Source organism: Alosa alosa, chromosome 13 (genome assembly GCF_017589495.1).
Source record: "Alosa alosa isolate M-15738 ecotype Scorff River chromosome 13, AALO_Geno_1.1, whole genome shotgun sequence".
Lineage (NCBI taxonomy): Eukaryota > Metazoa > Chordata > Actinopteri > Clupeiformes > Clupeidae > Alosa > Alosa alosa.
This window is the reverse complement of record NC_063201.1, coordinates 14,146,146-14,167,573: the sequence shown is the minus strand read 5'-3', so window position 1 is coordinate 14,167,573 and position 21,428 is coordinate 14,146,146. Positions and strand designations below refer to the sequence as shown.

Below are 21,428 nucleotides of genomic sequence, written 5' to 3'. Positions count from 1 at the left end.
ATGTATTACCCCTTCTTCACATATTTTCCACATATAGCGGAACGCAAGCCTATATCATGTTGGGAAATGGCCATGTATGAAGCCTGTGGAGAGATCAAATTCACTACCACCAGCATATTGGATTCTGAGTCTACGTGGTCACAGTATGTGTTTTTGCCTAAGCTATTAGTACCACACAGCGGGCCTACTTTTGTCACACTCCTCCTCATCACACATATTTTCACACTTAAAAAAAAAAAACAAAAGAAAAAGGCTTGCAGACTTAAAGGTGAAAAAAGCAGACCCAATTACCGCACTGCGTTCTTCTGCACCCTGTCTGTTTCTTGCTGGCTGTGAGAATCATTTAATCCCCTGTGGACCCAGACTCCCGCAGTTCAGACAGCTCTTTAACTTTATCTGATCTATCTGCATAGTCTCTCCTCGTTTGGGAACTTCAACTTCAGGAGGAACTAACTTAATACGCAACAGTTCGTGCTCCACTCTGCGGTAATAACCTCATTAAGCACAGTGGCTAGTCTCTCAGGCTTTCCAGGAGCTTTTGATGAGAGCATAATGTAAACAGCAGAGGAGCTGCATGAGCTGAGAAACACCCAGCTTTTAAGCCTCCTCAGCGTTAGCTTCCCCATCTACTGTAGCCTAAGCCAAACGCAAATATGCTGTCAAATACAAGCTAACATTCTAAAAGTGTGCAAAAAATAAATTGATTCAAAAAATTAAATTGTTATTGATTGTCCCTGGTAAAAACGTAATGTGTAAAGTTAATCAATAAATAGGCTACAGAAGGTGCTCTAAATAGGCCTATTACATGTACTTGAGTTATCAAAACTTAATTTATTCATCTATTCGTTGATTCATTCATTCATTCATTCATTCATTCAACTCAGCCGCGGCAGTAGGGTAGGCGTGTTCGCTCCCTGAGACGCACTCTGCTTTTCTCGGTGGTGCTGAATCCCTGCACTCACATTACCTTGACAGAGGCGAGTCTCTCTCACTCGGCTCTTTACACAGAGGAGTGGGCTCTACAGGCGAAATTTGGATCAGTACATAGTGGAATTCAGAGTTGTTGGGAGGAAGACCCGAGTTTACATTAGGCTACTTTTTTTTTTTTTTACTTTTGGTCATGAATACAATTTTAAACAAAACACCACTCCGCTTGCCTCCATTCACGCACGTTAGGCAATCGAGAGGAGTCAAAGACTTAAAACTACTTCCTTAGGTGCCAGTTACTGCAAAGTCGAACACGAAGAAGAAAAGTAATATTTGATCCATGCACGTTGTTATGTTTTTTTTCTCTTTATGGAATGAGGATCTAAATACTTTCTCCTGAACAAGCATTGAAGTATGGAGAATGTTACTCTTTTTCAAGACAACCAGACACATGGAAATTGGACCGACTACACCACTGAGTACAAAGTGGTTAGTATAGTTTTGGTAGCCCTAATATGTGGCGTTGGTATAGTGGGCAATGTTATGGTTATCCTGGTCGTCCTTACCACCAAACACATGCGGACACCCACTAACTGTTACCTGGTTAGCCTGGCTGTCGCCGACCTTATGGTCCTGACGGCGGCAGGGTTACCGAACATCACAGAGAGTTTATACGGGGAGTGGGTTTATGGATATGTTGGATGTCTCTGTATAACTTATCTTCAGTATTTGGGGATCAACGCTTCCTCTTGCTCTATCACGGCGTTTACTATTGAGCGGTACATTGCCATCTGTCATCCGATTAAAGCGCAGTTCATTTGCACACTGTCCAGAGCGAAAAAGATCATAGTGGCCGTGTGGACTTTTACCTCGCTCTATTGTGTCATGTGGTTCTACCTGTCAGATTTGACACAATTAGTGTTTGATAACATTACTCTTGTCACCTGTGGATACAAAGTACCGAGGAGCTTCTATTTGCCTATATACTTCACGGATTTCGCTGTGTTCTACGTTGTGCCCCTCCTTTTGGCCATGATACTTTATGGGCTCATCGCAAGAATTCTTTTCCTCAACCCACTACCAGCTGATCCCATAGAAAAGAGTAAAAAGTGGAAAAAGGAGTCATGTTCAGGATCTAAAGCACTTGGCTCTAATAACTCATCTTGTAGTAGGACTACAGCGACCTCACGCAGACAGGTAAGGTTATTTGGCTTTATTGCATTTCAAAGAGTGGTAAAGTGTGATTAAGGATATAACATAACTTTTATTCCTGAAATAAAGCAGACACTTTTACTGTTGTGTCGGGGTCTGTTTTCACCAGGGCAACTAATTATATCTCTCCTGTCCTGTTTCCATTTCTCCATTTCCATTTCGGTTTCTCCTACTAAGTCACACAAGCATTTGAAACTAAAAGAGGGTGTCATTGCCAATCAAAGTCTATTTGTGTTGTTTATATGTTTGAGTTGTGCACTTGCTGTAGCCATCAGAGTGTAAATGCATGCACCATGTATGTGACACCCAGAAGCTATTGGCTGTCTAACAAGATTGCCATCAACCCCCTTCTCCTGTGGTCACTGAGATGTGTTTTAGAGCACTAGGGGAACATCCTTAGGTGAGGGGGGATTCGATTGCAGAGGCTGATTTCATACATCTACATTTAAATCGACATCTTTCAGAAATGGATATAGTTTGTCCATTTCAAACTGTCACAGATACAACCTGATAGGGTTAGAAAAAGGTCAAGCTATTATCAGGACCAATAAGCAGATGAGAAATGAGTAAAATTGACCTCTGTTTAACATGGGCCTCTCACAAATTGAGTGCTCACTTATAGCATAAATATGCATAGTTGATGTTGCATATAGATGGTCTAATTAAAATCTTTCCAAATAAATATTTTTCCATTAATTGGTTTTTGGTTGATGCCATGGCCTTACATAACTTCCCTCATCATGGAGGTGTTTTGTGTCATTGCTGTTATCAACAGTAGCAATTAATTGCTTTTATGGGAAATAAATGACTCTTCTTTGTTGACTGGAATGCTGAGGATTTCATTCTTTATGTGCCAACACTCCATCCATTAACCATACCTCTTGTAATTATGGCAACATGGTCCAGTTGCTTATTAAACATGGGAAAAACACTCAGGAAGCACACATGCTGTTAAAACATGTACCTGTCACGTGTAAAGTCACGTTGAGTAATGTAAAATGAAAGTCTATGGTGATTAGTCAGATGTGTCCATCTGTGGTAAAATGGATATGGTAAATAATATACATAGAAGATAAATAAAACTGACTAACCAGTACTAAACAGCTTATTAATTTTGCTTGTTGTGCCTTATAGCTTAATGAAACAACATCAATATGGATTCTTTGGATAAAATGAGAATATGTTTTGGTGTAGGTGACAAAGATGTTGGCTGTGGTGGTGATTCTCTTCGCCCTGCTGTGGATGCCCTACCGGACGCTGGTGGTGGTCAATTCTTTTCTGACGCATGCCTACCTGGACACCTGGTTCCTGCTCTTCTGCCGCCTCTGCATCTACCTGAACAGCGCCATCAACCCGGTCATCTACAACGCCATGTCGCAGAAGTTCCGCGCCGCCTTCCGCAAGCTTTGCCACTGCGGCCCGCAGCGCTCCGAGAAACCGCCCACATACAGTGTGGCTCTCACCTACAGTGTTATCAAGGACACCTCCAATGGAGAAAGCCCCGACCACTTCACCACCGAGATGGACGAGCTGGCCACCCACACCGATCGGTTCCTCCCAGGCAGAAAGAGGCTGTCATTTCAGGACCCACCCATACTTACTGGTCAAGTCACCCATAGCACTGCCTGACAACATACAGTTTTGTGTTTTTCTTAACTTTCAGTTGTTTAGATGGCCCAGAGAGATGGGTTCATGTCCACTTCTCTTTTTCCCCTCTCTCTCACGTAAGTGTTTTGTCCAGCGCCCAGGATTAGATCGGGATGTGCGTGCGTTTTTTCCTCTTTTTCCTCTTCATGTCCACTTCACCCTTAAAAGACAAGACTTTGCTCTTTGTAAAGAAATGTTTGTTTGTGCAGTGGTGTTGTGGATGTTGACAAACAGTGTTGAAAGCCTCCTGGGGATCAACTAAGATCACCAATCTTTTGTGTGGCCGTGATGTCATGGGCTGTTACAGCTAAACAGCCCATTGCTCTTAGATCAGAGGTCTCCATTGTGAGGGGTCCTAAACAACTTAAGGTAGACAACAGTGTGCAAAACAAAAGCAGGAGCAATATATAATGCTTGGCTGCTTGGATAGCTGCCTGGCAACTGTTTGGTTAAAGGGAGATTTAGCTGACGGAAAATAAGCCAAGACCATCCAATTTTCCTGTCAGTAGAATTGATGGCTTGTGGCCTGCAACACATCCCCACCAGAGAACTGTTTCCACAGTCCACCGATATCCATCAGTGCTAAAGTTGGCCACTTGCGGGACCCGTTATAGCGCCTTGTTCCCCTGCAACCACACTGGTTGGCTGACCACTCCCTTAACGCTAGGTACTCCATTTCCCTGCGTAAGTGGTTTTCTTCACGGGCAGTGGGCCAACTCAATGGCCCAGCGCAATCAATCTATTTCCATATTTTCTCATCGAGGAGTGCATTCATTGCATCGATTTTCCATGACGGAGGTGTTTCATGGCGGCAGCGATTTTGCTAATAAGGTTAGGTATCAGGCAAAAGCATGAGTTGAAGGATTGCACCCCCCCACCCTACCCCCCGTGAAATCACATGGTTGGGTGTGTCATTATCATTCCAAATTGAAGTGTCATTATCATTCTAAATTGAAGCAAAGTCCATGCAAATGATTTTATTGTTTTATTGTATTTTTCCATGAATTGTTTGTTCTGTAATACAGATCCTTTTTGCATCATAACACAGCCGTGTTTTTTTTTTTCAAACATTCTGGTGCAGTATCATGTTTTATCTTCATTTATTTGAAAAATGTGTTTGAATAGACAAACAACATCTATTTAGAGTGTTTTTACAAAGAAGTAATGAAAATAACCTTTTACAACCCTGGCTGTAAGGGTGCTTCAGGAAGGGTCCTTATTACTAAAACTGGCAGCAGAAATCACTCCATTACAAAGTTCAGACATCGGTCACATCTCTAAGGGTTTGTATAAGGGAATACGCCAAATAACCTTTTAGTTATGGATTGCAACCCGTCTTTTTAAAAGGTTAAGCAGTTAGTGACTTAGCAGTAGGCCTAACTCCACATTAATATCTGAAGACAGTGTGCTATGTAAACCAACATTTTATGCCATAATCGCTGTTGTTATGGTTCTAGTCTGCTTGTATAAATTACACCACCTTTGTACTGTTTGTGATCCTTGGTATCAGTAGCAGTTTAATGTAGCCTGAATCTTCATACAGATTTTTCTTTTTTAACTTTGCACTTTCTTCTGTATTATTATTGTTACCAAGAGTGGTGAAGAGTTGTCATATGAAGAGTATCTATCTAAAATGTACGGTGGATTGGTTTGTTTTCATATTACAGCATGCATAGCATTTGCCACATAACATTCTGGTGTGATTAAAGAAGTCCATGGGTAGCAGTAATACAGCACACCTGATATTCCAGAAGTACCGCAGTGTTTTGTCATCAGATTTGTTTTCATGAATTGTTTTTGTATTTTGTACAGTTGTTTGTCAGTGATGAATAAAGTCTTGATGTGAAGTAGCAAACCCTCACAGTACACTGGCAAATACATTTCCCATGTATTTCTTTCTACACCATTCATGTATTGCCTTTACTTGATGTTCTATTCAATCATATTTGTTATTGCCTTAATAAAATATATGTTGAACATCACCATTGATTAATCATAAGTAAATACTGGGCTTCATTTATTGTTTTCAAATTAACTGATAGCCTGTGCTCCACAACCGAAATGACTGAATGTCAACTGTAGTGGCGCGCATGAACAAGCCATGACACATAAGGTTAACAAAATTAAAAAAAATAAATATTGCTTTATTATGTCAGAATGCATTTAGAATAGCTCAGAATAATAATACAATAATACAGAATAGTTTTACAGATTCAGTTTAATTGTCTGTTCAAGCTACCTATCCCACTTTTTAAAAAGCATTCGCAAAGGTGTATAGCACTACAAATCCTATGTGCTGTGCATCTACCTGCATGCTAAACTAGAGATTTGATTAGTGGTCGGTCTGAATAATGATGGTCCAGCCGTCATCAGTCCTTCAGCAGCACCTCTGAATCAGCTATTTCCAGCTGCACTCCAAAGCTGATTTGACTCTGCGGACCTCCCTGCAGCTTTAAACATTGATCCCCAGGGACCCTAAAACAGCTCTCTGCCTAATTGCCTGTCTGTCAGCCCCGTTAGCCTATCCAAAATGTTGCCTCCAATGATGGACTGTTTGGAAAGCCAATAGCTCGCTGCTTAAAATAAACTCCATTAGGCCCATGCATCCCATTTGTGAGATTTGTGAGTGGGCAAATGCAGGCCATCTCTTCAGCATTCAGCAATAGAGGCAGAATTTTAGGTTAGCTAGGCTATATTTAGCATGGACTTATGTTGGACAGTTGGTAATTCATAACACAGACAGATGTCATGGCATCCCCTTTGGCTATGTGAAATTCTGTAGGATAGAATTTACGATACGATAGAACACAATCAGATGGCACTTTTCCATTGACTTGAATTGTATATAAGCAGCACATGTGGTGCAAAGTGCTATTACAAGAGAGATGGCTTGGTGTTGGCATGCTAATGTAACTGGTTTTAAAAAAAAAAAAAAAAAAAAAAAAAAACATAGCAAGGGAACAATTGACAAGGGAAATTGAGGACTCTGGGGCTAATGGGAGAGAGCTAAAGAGATCTTAATAAGCATAGTGCCTTATTTCCCTGTGGTGTGGAGGTATATTGAACTAGATGTTTTTTTTTTTAAACTAGCTCACCCACTTTCATATATCTCCTATACTGAGCTTAGGGGTATGGAGAGTGGTGGGATGATAACACTGTTATGGAGGGTAAGGCTGAGTTATTATCCAGACCATCCATCTACTGTTTATTATAGAGATGAATATAAAGGCAGATCAATACCAGTGAGCTTGTCCAGACCAGCTGAAATTATGAACCACTTTTTCAATTCATTGAAAGAGCTGCAGTTTCCTGGTCTCAAAATGACTCTTGCCAGAGAGGACTGCATATTCATCAGTTGGTAAACATACTGTGATACTATACTAATAATCGTATCCGTGTGTCGTGCCTATATGGGGACATTCCTCAATAGATAAACCTAAATGACTCAGATACAGACAATTTACTGCACAGCATGAGCAGGCTAAAAATGGCTGGCGCCCATTTCCAGACTAATGCTTCTATATGTGCTACATACACAGACATACATAATAGAATATACTTAATACAATGTTCAAGACTCATTTGCCCATTTATTATTCATCGTTCTGAATTTAAAATTAATTCAGGAAAGCTGTGCTGTTGTTATTGCGGTAGGTTATGCATTGCTCATTTGTGACCATTTCTCATTATGAGTCATGTTATGCAGTCTACTAGAAACTCAGAAAAGCATCAACATAAACAAGCAGCATTCACCCAGCTGAATGAATGAACCCTCCGCCTGCGTTTGCAGCATTAGCCATTAGCCTCTCCCTCCTTCACGCTCCCCTCAGCTCCCCCCAGCTCCCCCCACTCTCTCCCCACCTCCCGAGCTCTGCGCTCAGCTCGACTAGCCCCAGAGAGGACTGCATCCATGTGGCCCGAAATTCTGTGAACCGGAACATCATTGATGCTAACCTCACTTAACATGCATTCAGTGCCTTTGCTGGGAGCCACAGACAGAAATGCACATGAGTCCAATTCTGCCCTGGAGGACTCGCGTGGAGGAGCGGGGTGAGAATGAGGCTGTGTAAATCTGGGAAAAGGTAGCATGCCCCATGAACGGAGAGAGAGAGAGAGAGAGAGAGAGAGAGAGATAAGGAGGATGGATGCAAGTGAATGAAGTAAAGAGCAGGAGACACAGGTGCTCAAGTAAAAGAGTGAGAGAAAGAAACACAGAAAGTCTAAAAATAGAAGGAAAGAGAGAAAGAAGGAAAATAAACAAGATAAGACACATATGACCAAAGACAAAATATGAGTAAGAGAGCGAGAGAGAGAGAGAAAAGAGGGAGGGAGGAATTAAGCACAAGTGAAAAAATGGTATCTGTCCACTCTGTCTCTTTCTTCTCTGTCTCTGCTCTTTGCCCTGAGGTTCGGGCCCAACAAAAACAAAACACTCTCTTTAGGTTTGTTTAAGGATACAATTTCAAGAAGAGAGGCTCTCCTGGCAAAAAAATGCCCTCAGGTATCCTCTAGGATGAAAAAATGTACCACAATGCTTAAATCTAAAACAATCATCAAACAAGAGGGCTAGCAATCAATTGTAAGAAAAACCAATGTGTCTGGCAAGTAAACATGTTACAAAATCACATTTCTTTGATTTCATCATAATCAAATTGTTTTTAGAACAAAACAAAAAAACAGATAATTCAGCCTAGACAGTCTTTTTGAAGACCCATGAGAGACATTATGAGAATCCATTTGACTTTCAATTTTTGGCAAGCAACAGGGGGTACAACACTGGAATGAGAAGCATAGAGAAAGTGATTTCTCATACTCTCTAAATCTATTAAGCCTAAGACCCTCAAGGCCTTCTCATTGTAGAGGAGATGGGTAACTGAAAGGCAAATTAATTGAGGCGGGAAAGGCATTTTCCTGACGTGCATCATGATCGCTTAACAAGAGCTTTGGTTTTTTCTCCACCTCATGCATTTTAACATGAGACTAGATGGTGAAGGAACCCAATAGTATTCCAATGTGCTGATACAACAACAGCAACTAATCAGATCAGGTGTTTATGGTCTCTCATGTTCAAAGTTTGTATCATGTCAGTGTATGGCAGGGGCGGAGTGGGACAATGAATAATAATAATAAACTGGGAGATTTTAAGCTCCATGCAGCAGCCCCCTCTCGACGGGGGGCGGGGTTGTTGCTGGGAGTATGACCCAACATGGCCTGATTCCTATTTGGGGGAAATCTGAAGCTACATAAAACATGTCACGGCCGTTCATCTAAAATCTTCAGTGGCCTGTCACCCATCTCACATGTATCTCATAACCTGCATGTCAGGTCACCATAGCTGTTACCACGTTATGACCAGGGCTGTGAGGAGGAGCCGCAGGGAGTCAGAGTGAGGTGTTGCGATCGCACAGTCCAGGCTGCTGGACGGCACAGCAGTGACCTTCAATACAAACAGTGATGTCATTCCCTTTTTTTAGATCACAGTACATAATCAGCCAGGCCTCAAAACGTAACTGGCCGACCGGGAATTCTCCTAATTCTTCCGATTACCACTCTGTTACTGGTGTATGGATGGACATGGTCTCCAGCCCTCAAAATACATCATGATCACTCGTTCTGGAGTCTGTTCATCGGTGATCATTTCAGCCATGTTTATGGCTTATGGGATGGGATGTTATTTTTAGCAGGACGCAGGTGTCCATGACTCTGGTGTTGTTCTTTCCCTTCAACCTTTCGGACTGCACCCCCTTCAGGGCAAATCAGAGAGCTCAAAAAAAGCAATTCCTGGGTGACAAACCTCCCTTGGGTGACAAACCTTCTCTCCTGCTCGCTAATCCACTTTAAATTGATGATGCTCAAAAAGCCACACAAACAAGCACTCCGATACCTATTGATCCGCTTACCCAGCCATCTTTACTCATTTCCCCTCCACAATCCTCCAGGCACTGCAGGCCCATCAACAAGCACAAACAATGTCTGGATTAGCACCCCTCCTGTCGGGAATTATCATTGCTCTTAACTTTACAGCAATTGCACAATGTATGAAAACACCACATAAAGATGGGTTAAAAGTACCTAAATTAAATCTATAGGGGGAACGAGAGTGATTAACAGCTCTGTAGTTGACAAAAGCCCAGGGGATGCAGTAGATCTGATCAGTCTAATCAGACACAGCCCTGAGGACAGCACTGGCTCAGTGAGGCTGATTACGGGGCTTGTATTTGCCTCAGCATCAGCTGGTGTCTTTCTCCTGGGCCAGGCACACCTAGGCAGGAAGAAACCAAACTCTTATCTCCCCAGTGCCATCCCCACACCTGCTGGCCTGCTAACCACCACCTGCACAGACACACACACATACTCATAGAAATGCACACACACAAACACACACACACACACATACTGTACCCATAGAAACACACACACACAGAGACAAGAAGGCACATTTCCGTGAGGAATCGTGAGCCGTAAATCTCATTAGTGGCAGAGCCTTGTTGCTCATCCAAAGTTACACAACGTATTGTGGACGGAGAATTAATACGTCAATCCCTCTTTTTTCTGTGAGGCATGCAATTCAATGCAGCGGATGAGTTTATCTGCCAGCCTAACTCAAACAGACAAACAGGTACAAACAGAGTGTCACTGTGGCTTTATTGGTTCAATAATTCACAGAATCAGATTAGCACTAACATCTCCCCTGATCATTCACTGATTTTATTACAGCCGTGGCTGGCTCTGTTGGTACACACAGAGTCATCTCTTAGCCTGCGCAGGGAAAGCACAGAGTGGGTTCAGGCCAAGAGCATATTGGGACGAATAATAGAAATACGCAGTCATCTCAGCGGTGGGCTTTTTGGCACATCATAGCAATAGTTGGAAAATGTTTAGAGTTCAGAGGAAAATTATATTCAGCTGTTTTGATTAATTTCACACCCATGCAAATTTCCTGGGTGATTTCACTCATTTGTATATTCTGGCTCTCTGATTATGTTAATGGTGGTGTACAGACAGACAGAGTTGCATTGAAAAGACCAGGGAAAACTTTTATTTCATGATCGACACCACACACATTTAATGGAGGCTCTAATCAGTGGTCTCAGTCTGTGATGTTCCAACTGTGATACTTTTAAATTAAATGTTGGTGTCATATCTATTTCCTGTTTACACAAGTGACATCTGTGCATCCGCATATTTGTTGTTGTTTACTCAATTTCAAATCCATGACACGTTTAAAACTGACGCCATCCGCACAACCAGTCCTCTTCCCTGTCATTGTGTAAAGTCCGCCCCTTACCAGATAAGCAGCTGGGATTTGTTTCTGGGATTTTGGTGTTTTTGGAAATCGCAGGCAGTGGGAACGTGGCTAGACGGATCTGCCAGAGCAAATTCAAACGTGCTCTCAGACTGGTCTGGTCCCCAGGCTAACAAATGCTGTGGACACTGCAGAGCAGATATGCAATTGGTCTTATCAAACGTTGCACACAATAGCAAGCCTCATTAGAAGTCTGTTGCCATAAGAGGAATACAAAGAATGACACTTAATGGAGCATTATTCCTGAATGTCATTACACTTAAATTCAATGTGCCCAACTGTAATAAAGAAAGGTCACTTTGGGAGATAATTCAATGGAGTTTCATGCTTTATTTGACTACAAAAAGCCTCCTAGTGTTTTGCATTCAGATGTTGTTCCATAAGAATTAAAAAGTTAATTAAAAAGGATCATGTGTCAGTGTCATGCGGTAGCACCATAGCGGTTTGGGGAAAAACAGGAGCACGTTCACCATTGGCTCCAGAAGCAGATATGGTGGAACATGTGGGGATTAGGGTTTAGAACAGGAGCACGTTCACCATTGGCTCCAGAAGCAGATATGGTGGAACATGTGAGGATTAGGGTTTAGCTGGTGTTGTTCTCCAAGCGTGTCGGGAGCCACAAAATCACCCTGATGCCTGATGTTTTTTTTGTGTTCGCACTGGAAAATGTGGCACCGTGAAAATAAACACGCCATGACAGGAGCCATGTAATTACAGGCTGTTCGAACAAAACAGCGCAGGCACTGGGATGTGCGCACGCACACACACACACACACAAAAACACAGAATCACACACTCAGAAGTTGCTGCATGGAAGACAAAGTCAGTGGCATCCACAAGACAAAGACAAATACAATTTTAATGAGGGTGTCCAAATGATCCATGTTCTTAGAAACTCTTCATTAGGACTGAATTGCGCAGGAGGACCCGTTTCTCTCGCAATGTTTGGCAACAGTGGGTCACTGCACAGTCCTGTGTTGAGAGGTCTGCGCTCGCTGTGTGAAAAATGTCATATGGATGTGAGGTGACCAGGTCCCGTTAACCCCCACCTACCAAAAGGGCCCCGGGTCACAGCCCCCTTCTGAAGGCTCCAAAAGAGGTCGTCAGATGTGAGCAAACAGCACAGCTGAGAGAAAGAGGGTCCAGACACCACACGCTGAGTTGAGCTTCAGCCTGTACTACAGAGAGGAGATCTATCTGATAGCCAGAGAAGTTTATGAGAGATATACAATCATACAATCGGAAAGCACCCAAAATACAGTAATAAAAGCATAAACACATATGGAACATTTGTGCAATCAAAGATATAGTGAAACCTTACAATTGTGTAAACCCTTAAAATGCTTTTGTCCTTGACCTGATATGGGCATAATCATGAATAAATAGGGAAATAAAAGCAAACACTGAAAAAAGGGGAAATATGGAACAAACCTGATTTTTTTTCTCTTAGTACCCACATCAATTATCATTTAATAACACACATACACACACACACACACACACACACACACACACACACACACACAATGGAGAGAGCAGCTTGAACCAATACACACTGTATTGGTGTTTATGTTAGTCAAGATATGAATCATTTTAGCCCTTATTCAATCTAAGCTAAATGGATTTAAATGAAGACCACAATCACATAAATGGCAACATTAACATTTCACAGAGGTGCAATGCAAATGTCACTGTGGAGGGGAAATTGCCCAGCTGACTGATAAGTAGCAGTACTTATCTAGACAAGACAGGGTTCCTGGAAACTCGCAACATATATGTTGAGAGATTTGCCAGGTGCGTATGGGGTGATAGCTTGGTTGAAATTAATGTTTAACCATTTGTCGTCTTGATGCTCCAACCGGGATATGACTTATTTGGTTGCTATCTCCTGCCCAGTCCATCAACTGTATGATTTGAGGTATGGAGTGTCTGCTGATTGATGTGAGAAGATTCCTCAGGTTGAGGTGGGCCATGGTCAAAACAATGGAAGCCACTTTGCCAGATGAGTTGTAGATTAAGAAGCAAATGTGTTGACTTAGTAGGTCTGTCTGCACCATTGCATTAAGCTATAGGGACAGCTAAATGTCTGGTATATGGTCTGGTCCTGCAAATGAAAATTGTGGTGAAAAGCCTTGAGATGCTTTTGTCCAGATATGGACATACTTCATGGATATATGTAGGGTGTCCTTGTTCCACCAAGTCCCGTGTTATTTTATTAAAGTGATGGTAGGTGCAGGCAGTGCAGGAGTCCATCTAGTCGACATGTGAGCCTGCAGTAGGGGTCTCAGAGGATGACGAGATGAATGCAGATGTGGGGCGGAGATCGAGATCGAAAGGGATGACTGGGACAAGAGGGGTGAGGGCACCCTGACTGACAGCCGCGTCCCAGAGTGGAGTGTGAGTGAGTGAGAAGGACTCAGATGCTGAGTGACACAGATTGACTTAGACCGGGCCCTCACTGGACATGCCCATACAGCTGAGCAGTCAAAAGCAGGGCAGTTTGACCCTCGATACTCTCCAAACGCAGGGCAGTTTGACCCTCGATACTCTCCAAAAGCAGGGTAGTTTGACCCTCGATACTCTCCAAAAGTCAAACAGTCTAAAATTCCAGATGAATTATTTCCTAAACATCTGCAGCTAAATAAATATAGTGGCAAATTTTAAATGCTGGTTTTTAAGGTTATTTGCCACACTATAGTATTTGCATTTGAAAGCCCGGCATGACAGATTACTTAATGACTGCTTTACTTTATCTATCCGACATAAATGAACAAATAAACAAATCAAACAGACGTGTTTGGACAGGTTTATAACTGCACCGCACACTCAGTCATTTGGAGACCATTGTGGAGCCCTCCCTTGACGTGTAAAGGGAGCACCTGAGGTAGCGTTATGAAAAAGTTGGAAAAAACGCTGTGTGGAGGCATTTGTCACTGGTGACTGTGTGCCTGGCATGCCATTACAAGGAACACCCTGGACAGCCAATGGCCTTGAGGTGTTTGCTACCCGTGTGATGAATTGACAGGGCAATGGGTGATTGATAGATCTTGTTTCATTGCATAAAACATAAAAAGATTTGCCGGAGCCTTGATCATTCTGCATAGGAAGAACAGGGTTGAGTCTGCAAGTCATAGCTTCAGTCTGGGTGTGTGTGTGTGTGTGCGTGTGTGTATGTTTGTTTGTTTGTGTTTATGTGTGTGTGTTTGTGTGTATGCGTGTGTGTGTATATGTGTGTTCACGCACATGTGTGTTCGTACGTGTGTGTGTCCGCACATGTGTCTGTGTGCACACACAAATGTATATATAGGAAGGACAGGGTTGAGTCTGCAAGTCGTAACCTCAGTCTGGGTGTGTGTGTGTGTGTGTGTGTGTGCATCCGCATGTGTGTCCGCATCTGTGTGTGCGTGCATACATGCATATTTATTTGATTGTCCATCTGCACAATTGTACGCTACCAGCAGACCACAGAGCAGTACACAAGATCTAATGGAATTTTACAGTATCCAGGTTAAGTTATTAAATCATGTCAGAGGCTGCTATTTTGAGCATTTATCAAAAACGGACAGGAAAGATCAAGTTATTGCTAATAGATAGTCCCCTGTATACCCCAGGCATTATAGTGGCAATAAATTATAAAGGGAGGCATACATTTGAGTTTAGAACTGGAAATGTGAATTCAAATTCCCACAAAATGTCATATAGTTGCCATGTAAACAAATCACAAAAATATTTTCAAAATCATGTTCATATCTTAAAAAATAAATAAATCCATGTGTAAGACTAAATAAGTCCCCAGGCAATCTGAAAATTCATCGCAATTCTTATCCCACACTGCTCAAACACCCATGAATCTTTTATTGTTTCCATTCTTCTGTTCCAGTGCTCATTTCATCACTGAACACTATTCCAAAAACAATATGGACCTAGTCAGAAATTAATGTTGTGTGTCCATTCTTAAATTGCCATTTCATGGCTTGCATGTGTGATCCCCTCGAATTGCATTTGCTGGCCAGTCTCTTTGCATTTAGTCTGATGCGCTCACCATGGGGTTCAATGAGCCTGTGGTGCAGAGAGAGAGAGTCTTGATATCACAACAGACAGAAGGACCAGTGACTGAATCTCACTTCTATTCTCCTATTCCTACACACATCAGCACAAGTACTTGAAGTAATTTCACTTATGGAACCCGGAAGTTCTGCTTGAAACACAGCACTGTCTTTTTTCTGCTGACCTTTCAGTCCTCTGACCAAAGGGCAGAGAGAGGTCCTAGCCTGGCTAGCGCCACCACTTCTCAATGAGACGTGGTCTGGGAACCAAACGTTCATTTTCTCGTATTTGAAAAAAATGCCCAGATCCGTTTATTGGGTGCCACGGATGTCTATCAAATGCGTCTGTGCATAGCTCATCATCGTCTTGCTTTCCCCCCTGTTCTGTGATTGGTTCCCTATCTCAGGCGAAAATTTGCTCCATGGTCTCCAGGCTGCCTTAGCAGCGTGAATCAAATCGCGCGCAAGGCAGCATGGGAACACCCAGGCTAGAGAGGTCCTGTCTGTACATCTATCAAACCACAGATCGGGATACCTGAGAGTGATTGCATGTTGGGTCTCACCCACACATTCACAACATTCTTTCCACTGGACACTCACTCAGGGAAGGAGTATTTTCAGCACATAAAAATACTGTACATTCATGACACATGCATAAATTCAAGAGAGTTGAAATGTCCATCATTCATATGCAAATCGTTCCCATTCAACAAATGTGTGTGTGTGTGTGTGTGTGTGTGTGTGTGTTTGCAAGCGACAGTTTCACAACAAACCTTAGATAAATAGTCTTGTTAAAAGTCTTTTAATTTAACAAGTTTTGCCACTTGGGCCATCTCAGTGTAATAACTGAATCAGTTTTTTTAACTTTAATTAACGAGTGTGATGAATGCATGTCGGACTCTGACACCTGATTAACATGCCCGGCCGCTGTACCGTTGTCCTCCCTCTACCTATTAACCTCCTGACCGCAGAATATCAAGCCTCTAGCACAGTCTCTTGCGTTTCACTTTATTACTTCCCTGCGTGGCTAACATGAAGAAAGACACGGCCAGTGTTTGGCTGCATGTTCACATTCATATTTCATGGCTTCTGTGCGGGGAGATTTTGTAGCATAAGAGACAGGCCCGTGTGTGCAGGCAAGAAACTGTGGGGTGTCTATCAAAACACAGGAGGCGACCGCTGGCAGAACAAAAGAGTGGTGGCTTTGCGCAGCGGGTCTGCTCGTAATTAAATGCTGATACGGGATTTAATGCTGCCTTGTCTGTCTGTCAAAAGGCAAAGTGAGTGAAGACAGACTCTCAAATTAAATTCAGCTCGGTGGCGAGGGAGAGGAACAGAACAAGAGGGAGGGGAAAAATCCTGACACAGAAAGGCTTCCAACAAGAATTGAATTTTTATGCCTTAACTCAACACGGCCAGACCTTGTCTGTCGTTAGGGAGTCTTAATGTGAGTTTTAAAAAGGGTGGTGGTGTGTGTGTGTGTGTGTGGGGGTTTACAATATGACACCTGCTGACTCAGCTGGCTCTATTTGCTGGGGTGGGGGGAAGCGATGATGTCGGGGTGTGAATAGGGGTGGGGGTGGGTAGGTTGAATATAGGGGGAGGTAGGTATTGGTGTGGTATGTTTGTGTGTTTGTAAGGGATGGATGCTGAATATGGGAAAGTGTTCGGACAGCTCCCTGGTATGGCTGGCAACCCCGATCTAGTGGCGGCTTCTGATGGCTTACATTCTAAAGTGTTCCCAGAGCTCTGCGGCAGCATTCTGCAGCCCGTTGAGTCAAGCTGTGCATCAGTGAATAGCATATCACTATCTGCAATGTCACTGTGCCTTACCCTTCACCACACACACACACACACACACACACACATAAAAGAGAGCTCTTTTTCACAGTGATCCAGGCCCACACATTTCCACACAAAAAAAAATCTTTCATTATTTCACATTCATTGTAAATGTGGTGTCTCATCTGGCTGCTAATGCGGTCTAATGATAGTTTTAATATTGATGGAAGAGGAAGCTGCTTTCACCACTGGTGAGCCCATTTGTTCCATGAACAATAAACAAAACGCATGTCCTCTCCAAACCCTTTTGGGTTCAGCCAAAACACCTCAAGGGGTGCACATCCGGGACGGATGGTGCGTGATCATTACATCTAATGGTCTTCTGAATGATATGGCCCCTATGGAGGAGACCATAGACAGTGTGAATGGCACTAATTCTAGGAATAAATGGAAGAAAGAGCCTTTTTCTGTCCATCTCAGTATTGTGTTTCTACTTGGTAGTTTTGTTTGGAAAATGCTGCAAAAATATGTTGTACAATGATGTACTGTCTGACACGATAATAGTGGTTAATTACAATCTACAAATGTCACTAGGGTTGGGTTGGTAGCATGATGAGGAAGAAATGTTTTAAAATATGTGTTTTCTTCTGTAGGTCTCTGTGGAAGTGCCACTCATAAAATTCACTCAATGTGCTTTAGGCGTATTTTAAAAGCGTTAATGCATTTTCTGTACTTTTAGCCATTTCTTTACGGTGCCTTCATGTGTTGTCTGTGTCTCCCATTAAAGATACTCATTGCCACGGCAACGCAAATGATGGCTTTGGTGACTCATTGCTCCCTTATAATGAGGAGAGAGAGAGAGATTGAGAGGAAGGAGCGACAGAGAGATGAAAGATCAATGACTCAGAAAGGAGAGGTAAGTGCACCAGGTATGTACAGTATGAATGGACCCCTGAACATGTGATCTTACATGTGACATCAATTTTTTCAATGAGAGGATCTGAAATGACCAGAGAATCATGAAAGGAAATGAATACAACAGAAATACAAGGGGTAACTTTGTCAAACTAATTTGTACTATCTTTTAACAACACGGGCATATCTGAGCAGCTATCCAGGTGGACACACAACAGTGGGATTCAATGTTGGCTTTTTTTTTCCGTTTACCTTGGCCAAGGTCCCAGCTGATCAAATTTTGTTGTTCAACATTGTACATTGGCCTGATTGCTGGGCTAATGGAAAGTAAACAGTTGGCTTGGGGGTCGACTCCCTCTCAGTTTAAAGCAGGTGATGTCGCTCTCCACCACAGCCAGCAACCTAATTGCTTGATTGTGCACCTGTAGTATCTGATAGTAGTGGCTAATATTTGCGGTCTCCCCTGCACTGACCGAGACTTACGGTCTAGTCCAGCTGACAGTCCACGTCGGATCAGAGTTGCCTCGATGTGGGCCCATGGTAATACATTGGCTGACGGCATTTCAATGTTCAACTCAGTGAGTCAGTATTAATCTTACAGGCTGTGGCAAGGCGTGCGATGTGTGTGTGTGTGTGTGTGTGTTGGGATAGCTTTGGGGAGCGTTGCAAAGATGGCACCGGTGCTCGGCGGTCACAGCAGTTACCTCTGATTAATGTACACTGCTCAAAAGCTTTGGGGCAGAGGGGGGGGGAGGGAGGGGCCGAATGATCGGGCGGGCGAGCAATTGTTCAGTTTAATGATCTAATCCCCCCCCCACCATCCTCCTCCTCCTTTGCCCTCCTCCCAGTGTCTGTGAGTTCATGGCAAGCCTCCTCAGTCTCCACGGACCTGTCACTCAACATCATCGCTCCATTCTCGCTTGATAACTACATGATCTCCGAAGGCAGAGCGAGTCTGTGAGCAATAAGGGATTACCGCGGAAACCAGACAGTGTAAACCAAGCACAAGTCTCTCTCCGTGACGAGAGAACAGATGGATCGAGGCAAGACGGCCGGCTGGCAGGGCGGAGGACATTTACGAGCCCAGTCAGCCGCAGATCCGGTGAACTGCCAGAGAAAGGAGAATCGGGTATAAAACCATTTCTAGTGTCGGCTTTTGTCCTCCTCATCCCAGCCTCTAAACGACATCAAATACTACAATTGCCCTCTTTTTCTCACTTTACAGATCATTGGAAAACCATTTAAATTAAGGCCCACTTAAAGCATTTCCTACAGCACTTAATTACTTACTAACTCAAATGAAGGTAGGAATTCACAATGTGAAGGAATATACCTGAATGGGGTTAATTAAAGAGATCCTTGGAGGAGTAATTGACTCCAAAAGACTATGAACCTCAGAACTGAATAGGAGGTCCATTTGCATTTCATTAATGTTGAGGTCCATGGTTATGTCTACTGCGTTAATGCTTTAATTAATGCTTTATTAACTTGACCTATCGACTAGGAGGCTAGAGATGTGCATCCAATTTAAAATGTTACAATTTTAATTGATATTTAGGGTACATACCAAGACGGAAAGCTTATACTAATTTTAAATAGGCTCAACCTCTCTCAGTTTGTGTGTATGAGTGTACTGGTGTATATTGTTGGTGAGGTAAACCAGGACTCTGTGATATTCAGGACACAGGTTAAACTCCCTCCATAAGCAGTCATTTGTCAACCAGTACTAGCTACTCAACCAACGACAGTGGTTAATGGGTTGACATTTAACTTCACTGTTGCTTCATTGGGCTGATGAGAATGTTTGCGTAAAATGATTGCATATCTAAAACCATATTTCATAGGCACAGCCCTTTACAACCTTATTAAACAGACGCAATGGAGCAATTTGCCTCCATGTGTTGTCGCAGATATGGTTATTATATGTGTAACTCTTATTAATGAACCGTGTTTGAGGGTTAGGAAATATATCATCATAATCCTTTCATAACCTCTTCAGGATTGCCATTGTAGAGCTTGATTCTAGATAAATCAACACAATCATCTTAGATGGGACTCTATTTCTTTACTAATGTTGTGCTAGGTACTGTATGAGTACTAATGTGCTGGAATAGGTGCCCATGTGATAATAACAAGTAATAAAGTTGTGTTTGATCCTATGCAATCCCTATAGGCAACTGTCTATTCAGTCTAAATCATGATAACGCAGAATCTCTGCAAGCCAATCCCTTCAATAGCAGCAGTGACTTGTGGTATAATCTGTACAGTATGGATGGTTCCAAGTAGACAAAGTTAGTAAAGTTATTCAGGGAGTGAAAACATTGCTATGATAGCTGTTGGCCAGGGAGGGGCAAGCATCAGCATGTTTCAAGGCGACATAATTGATTTATGGCAGTGGGAGTGAGAGACGGGGGGGCAGAGAGAGAGAGAGAGAGAGAGAGAGAGAGAGAGAGGTTGGTGGAGGTTAGAGGTACCTCGCTCCCCTCTCTCCAGATCAGAGGCGTCCACTGGCCCTGTCTTCATTAATCAGACTTTACGCCATGCGCCGAGCCACGGAGGCAGAATCGGAGGGGGATCATAATGCTTTCTGTCAGGAGCCCACCACTGCAGAGGCACGGCCGTCTCCATGGCTGCCCGTTTGCACAGGTGCACACACACACACACCAGCAGCAGCAGCAGGGCTTAATGGACCTTAAAGGACAGAGGGAAGATGTGACCGTAGCTCGCAGGCCACTGGCTTGACAGTTGGAAAAAACAACCTGGGGAGGAAAAAGACCCTGGTGGTCTGATCACAGCATCTATTGGATCCGACTCCTGTCAGAACTTACTATGTTATTATGCAGACAGAAACATACATAGTGGTTTATATATTTAGAAAAAAAAAATCTTTCAGGCTATTTAATATCATGGACATGTTTTAGTATACTGTATATCCCTGTATAGTAAAACTGTTGTTGCTTGTCATAGGAGCTTTTTAGTTCATTCATTCTGTCCTGTGCATGAAATACAGTGTTGATATGCATTTTAATCTGGTTGAAAAGAAGCAAAGACAACATGTTTTATGGATATGTATAAACCAACTAACCCTTTTCTAAAACACAGAGGAGGCTCACTTGAGTGTGCATCACTGACATCAAGCATCACAAAAGCATCAGGATTTTTGTTGGAGGGTTTAGAAAAAAAAGAGCCTAAATTTAACATTTCCTGCTATTCTTGCTAATCAGCAGCTTTTCATGCCGTTTCCTCATGAAAGAGATATAACACTTTCAGTGAGACACAGATGCCCACACGCCCACAGAGTCACACACACACACACACACACACCGCTTCAAAATAATCTTGGCCACTCATACTTTTGAAGATGTGCCAAAATCCCTTGTGAGTCCTTTCAATGACAACGAAAGAGACAGCAGGTTGGCACTTAGGTGCCCAGGGCTTTCAGACTTAGAAAGGGGGACAGAGATCCCCTGAGTCCTGCTGGACTAGTCATAGTGCGTCATGAAACGATACAGTATATAGCAGACAGGGAGTTTTGAGTAATGTTTCTTAAAAAAGTAACAATCTTACAGACTCGTCACTATGAAAAGGTAACC

General features: G+C 42.8%; 1 protein-coding gene across 1 annotated transcript; it reads left to right on the top strand.

The window, feature by feature from the left end:
- Positions 1–944: 944 nt before the first annotated feature.
- trhra (thyrotropin-releasing hormone receptor a) lies at positions 945–5,662 on the top strand. The gene is made up of 2 exons (XM_048260014.1): positions 945–2,124; positions 3,334–5,662. The coding sequence occupies exons 1-2, from the start codon at positions 1,342–1,344 to the stop codon at positions 3,766–3,768; spliced, it is 1,218 nt and encodes a 405-aa protein (XP_048115971.1). The 5' UTR covers positions 945–1,341; the 3' UTR covers positions 3,769–5,662.
- The last annotated feature ends 15,766 nt before the right edge of the window (positions 5,663–21,428 follow it).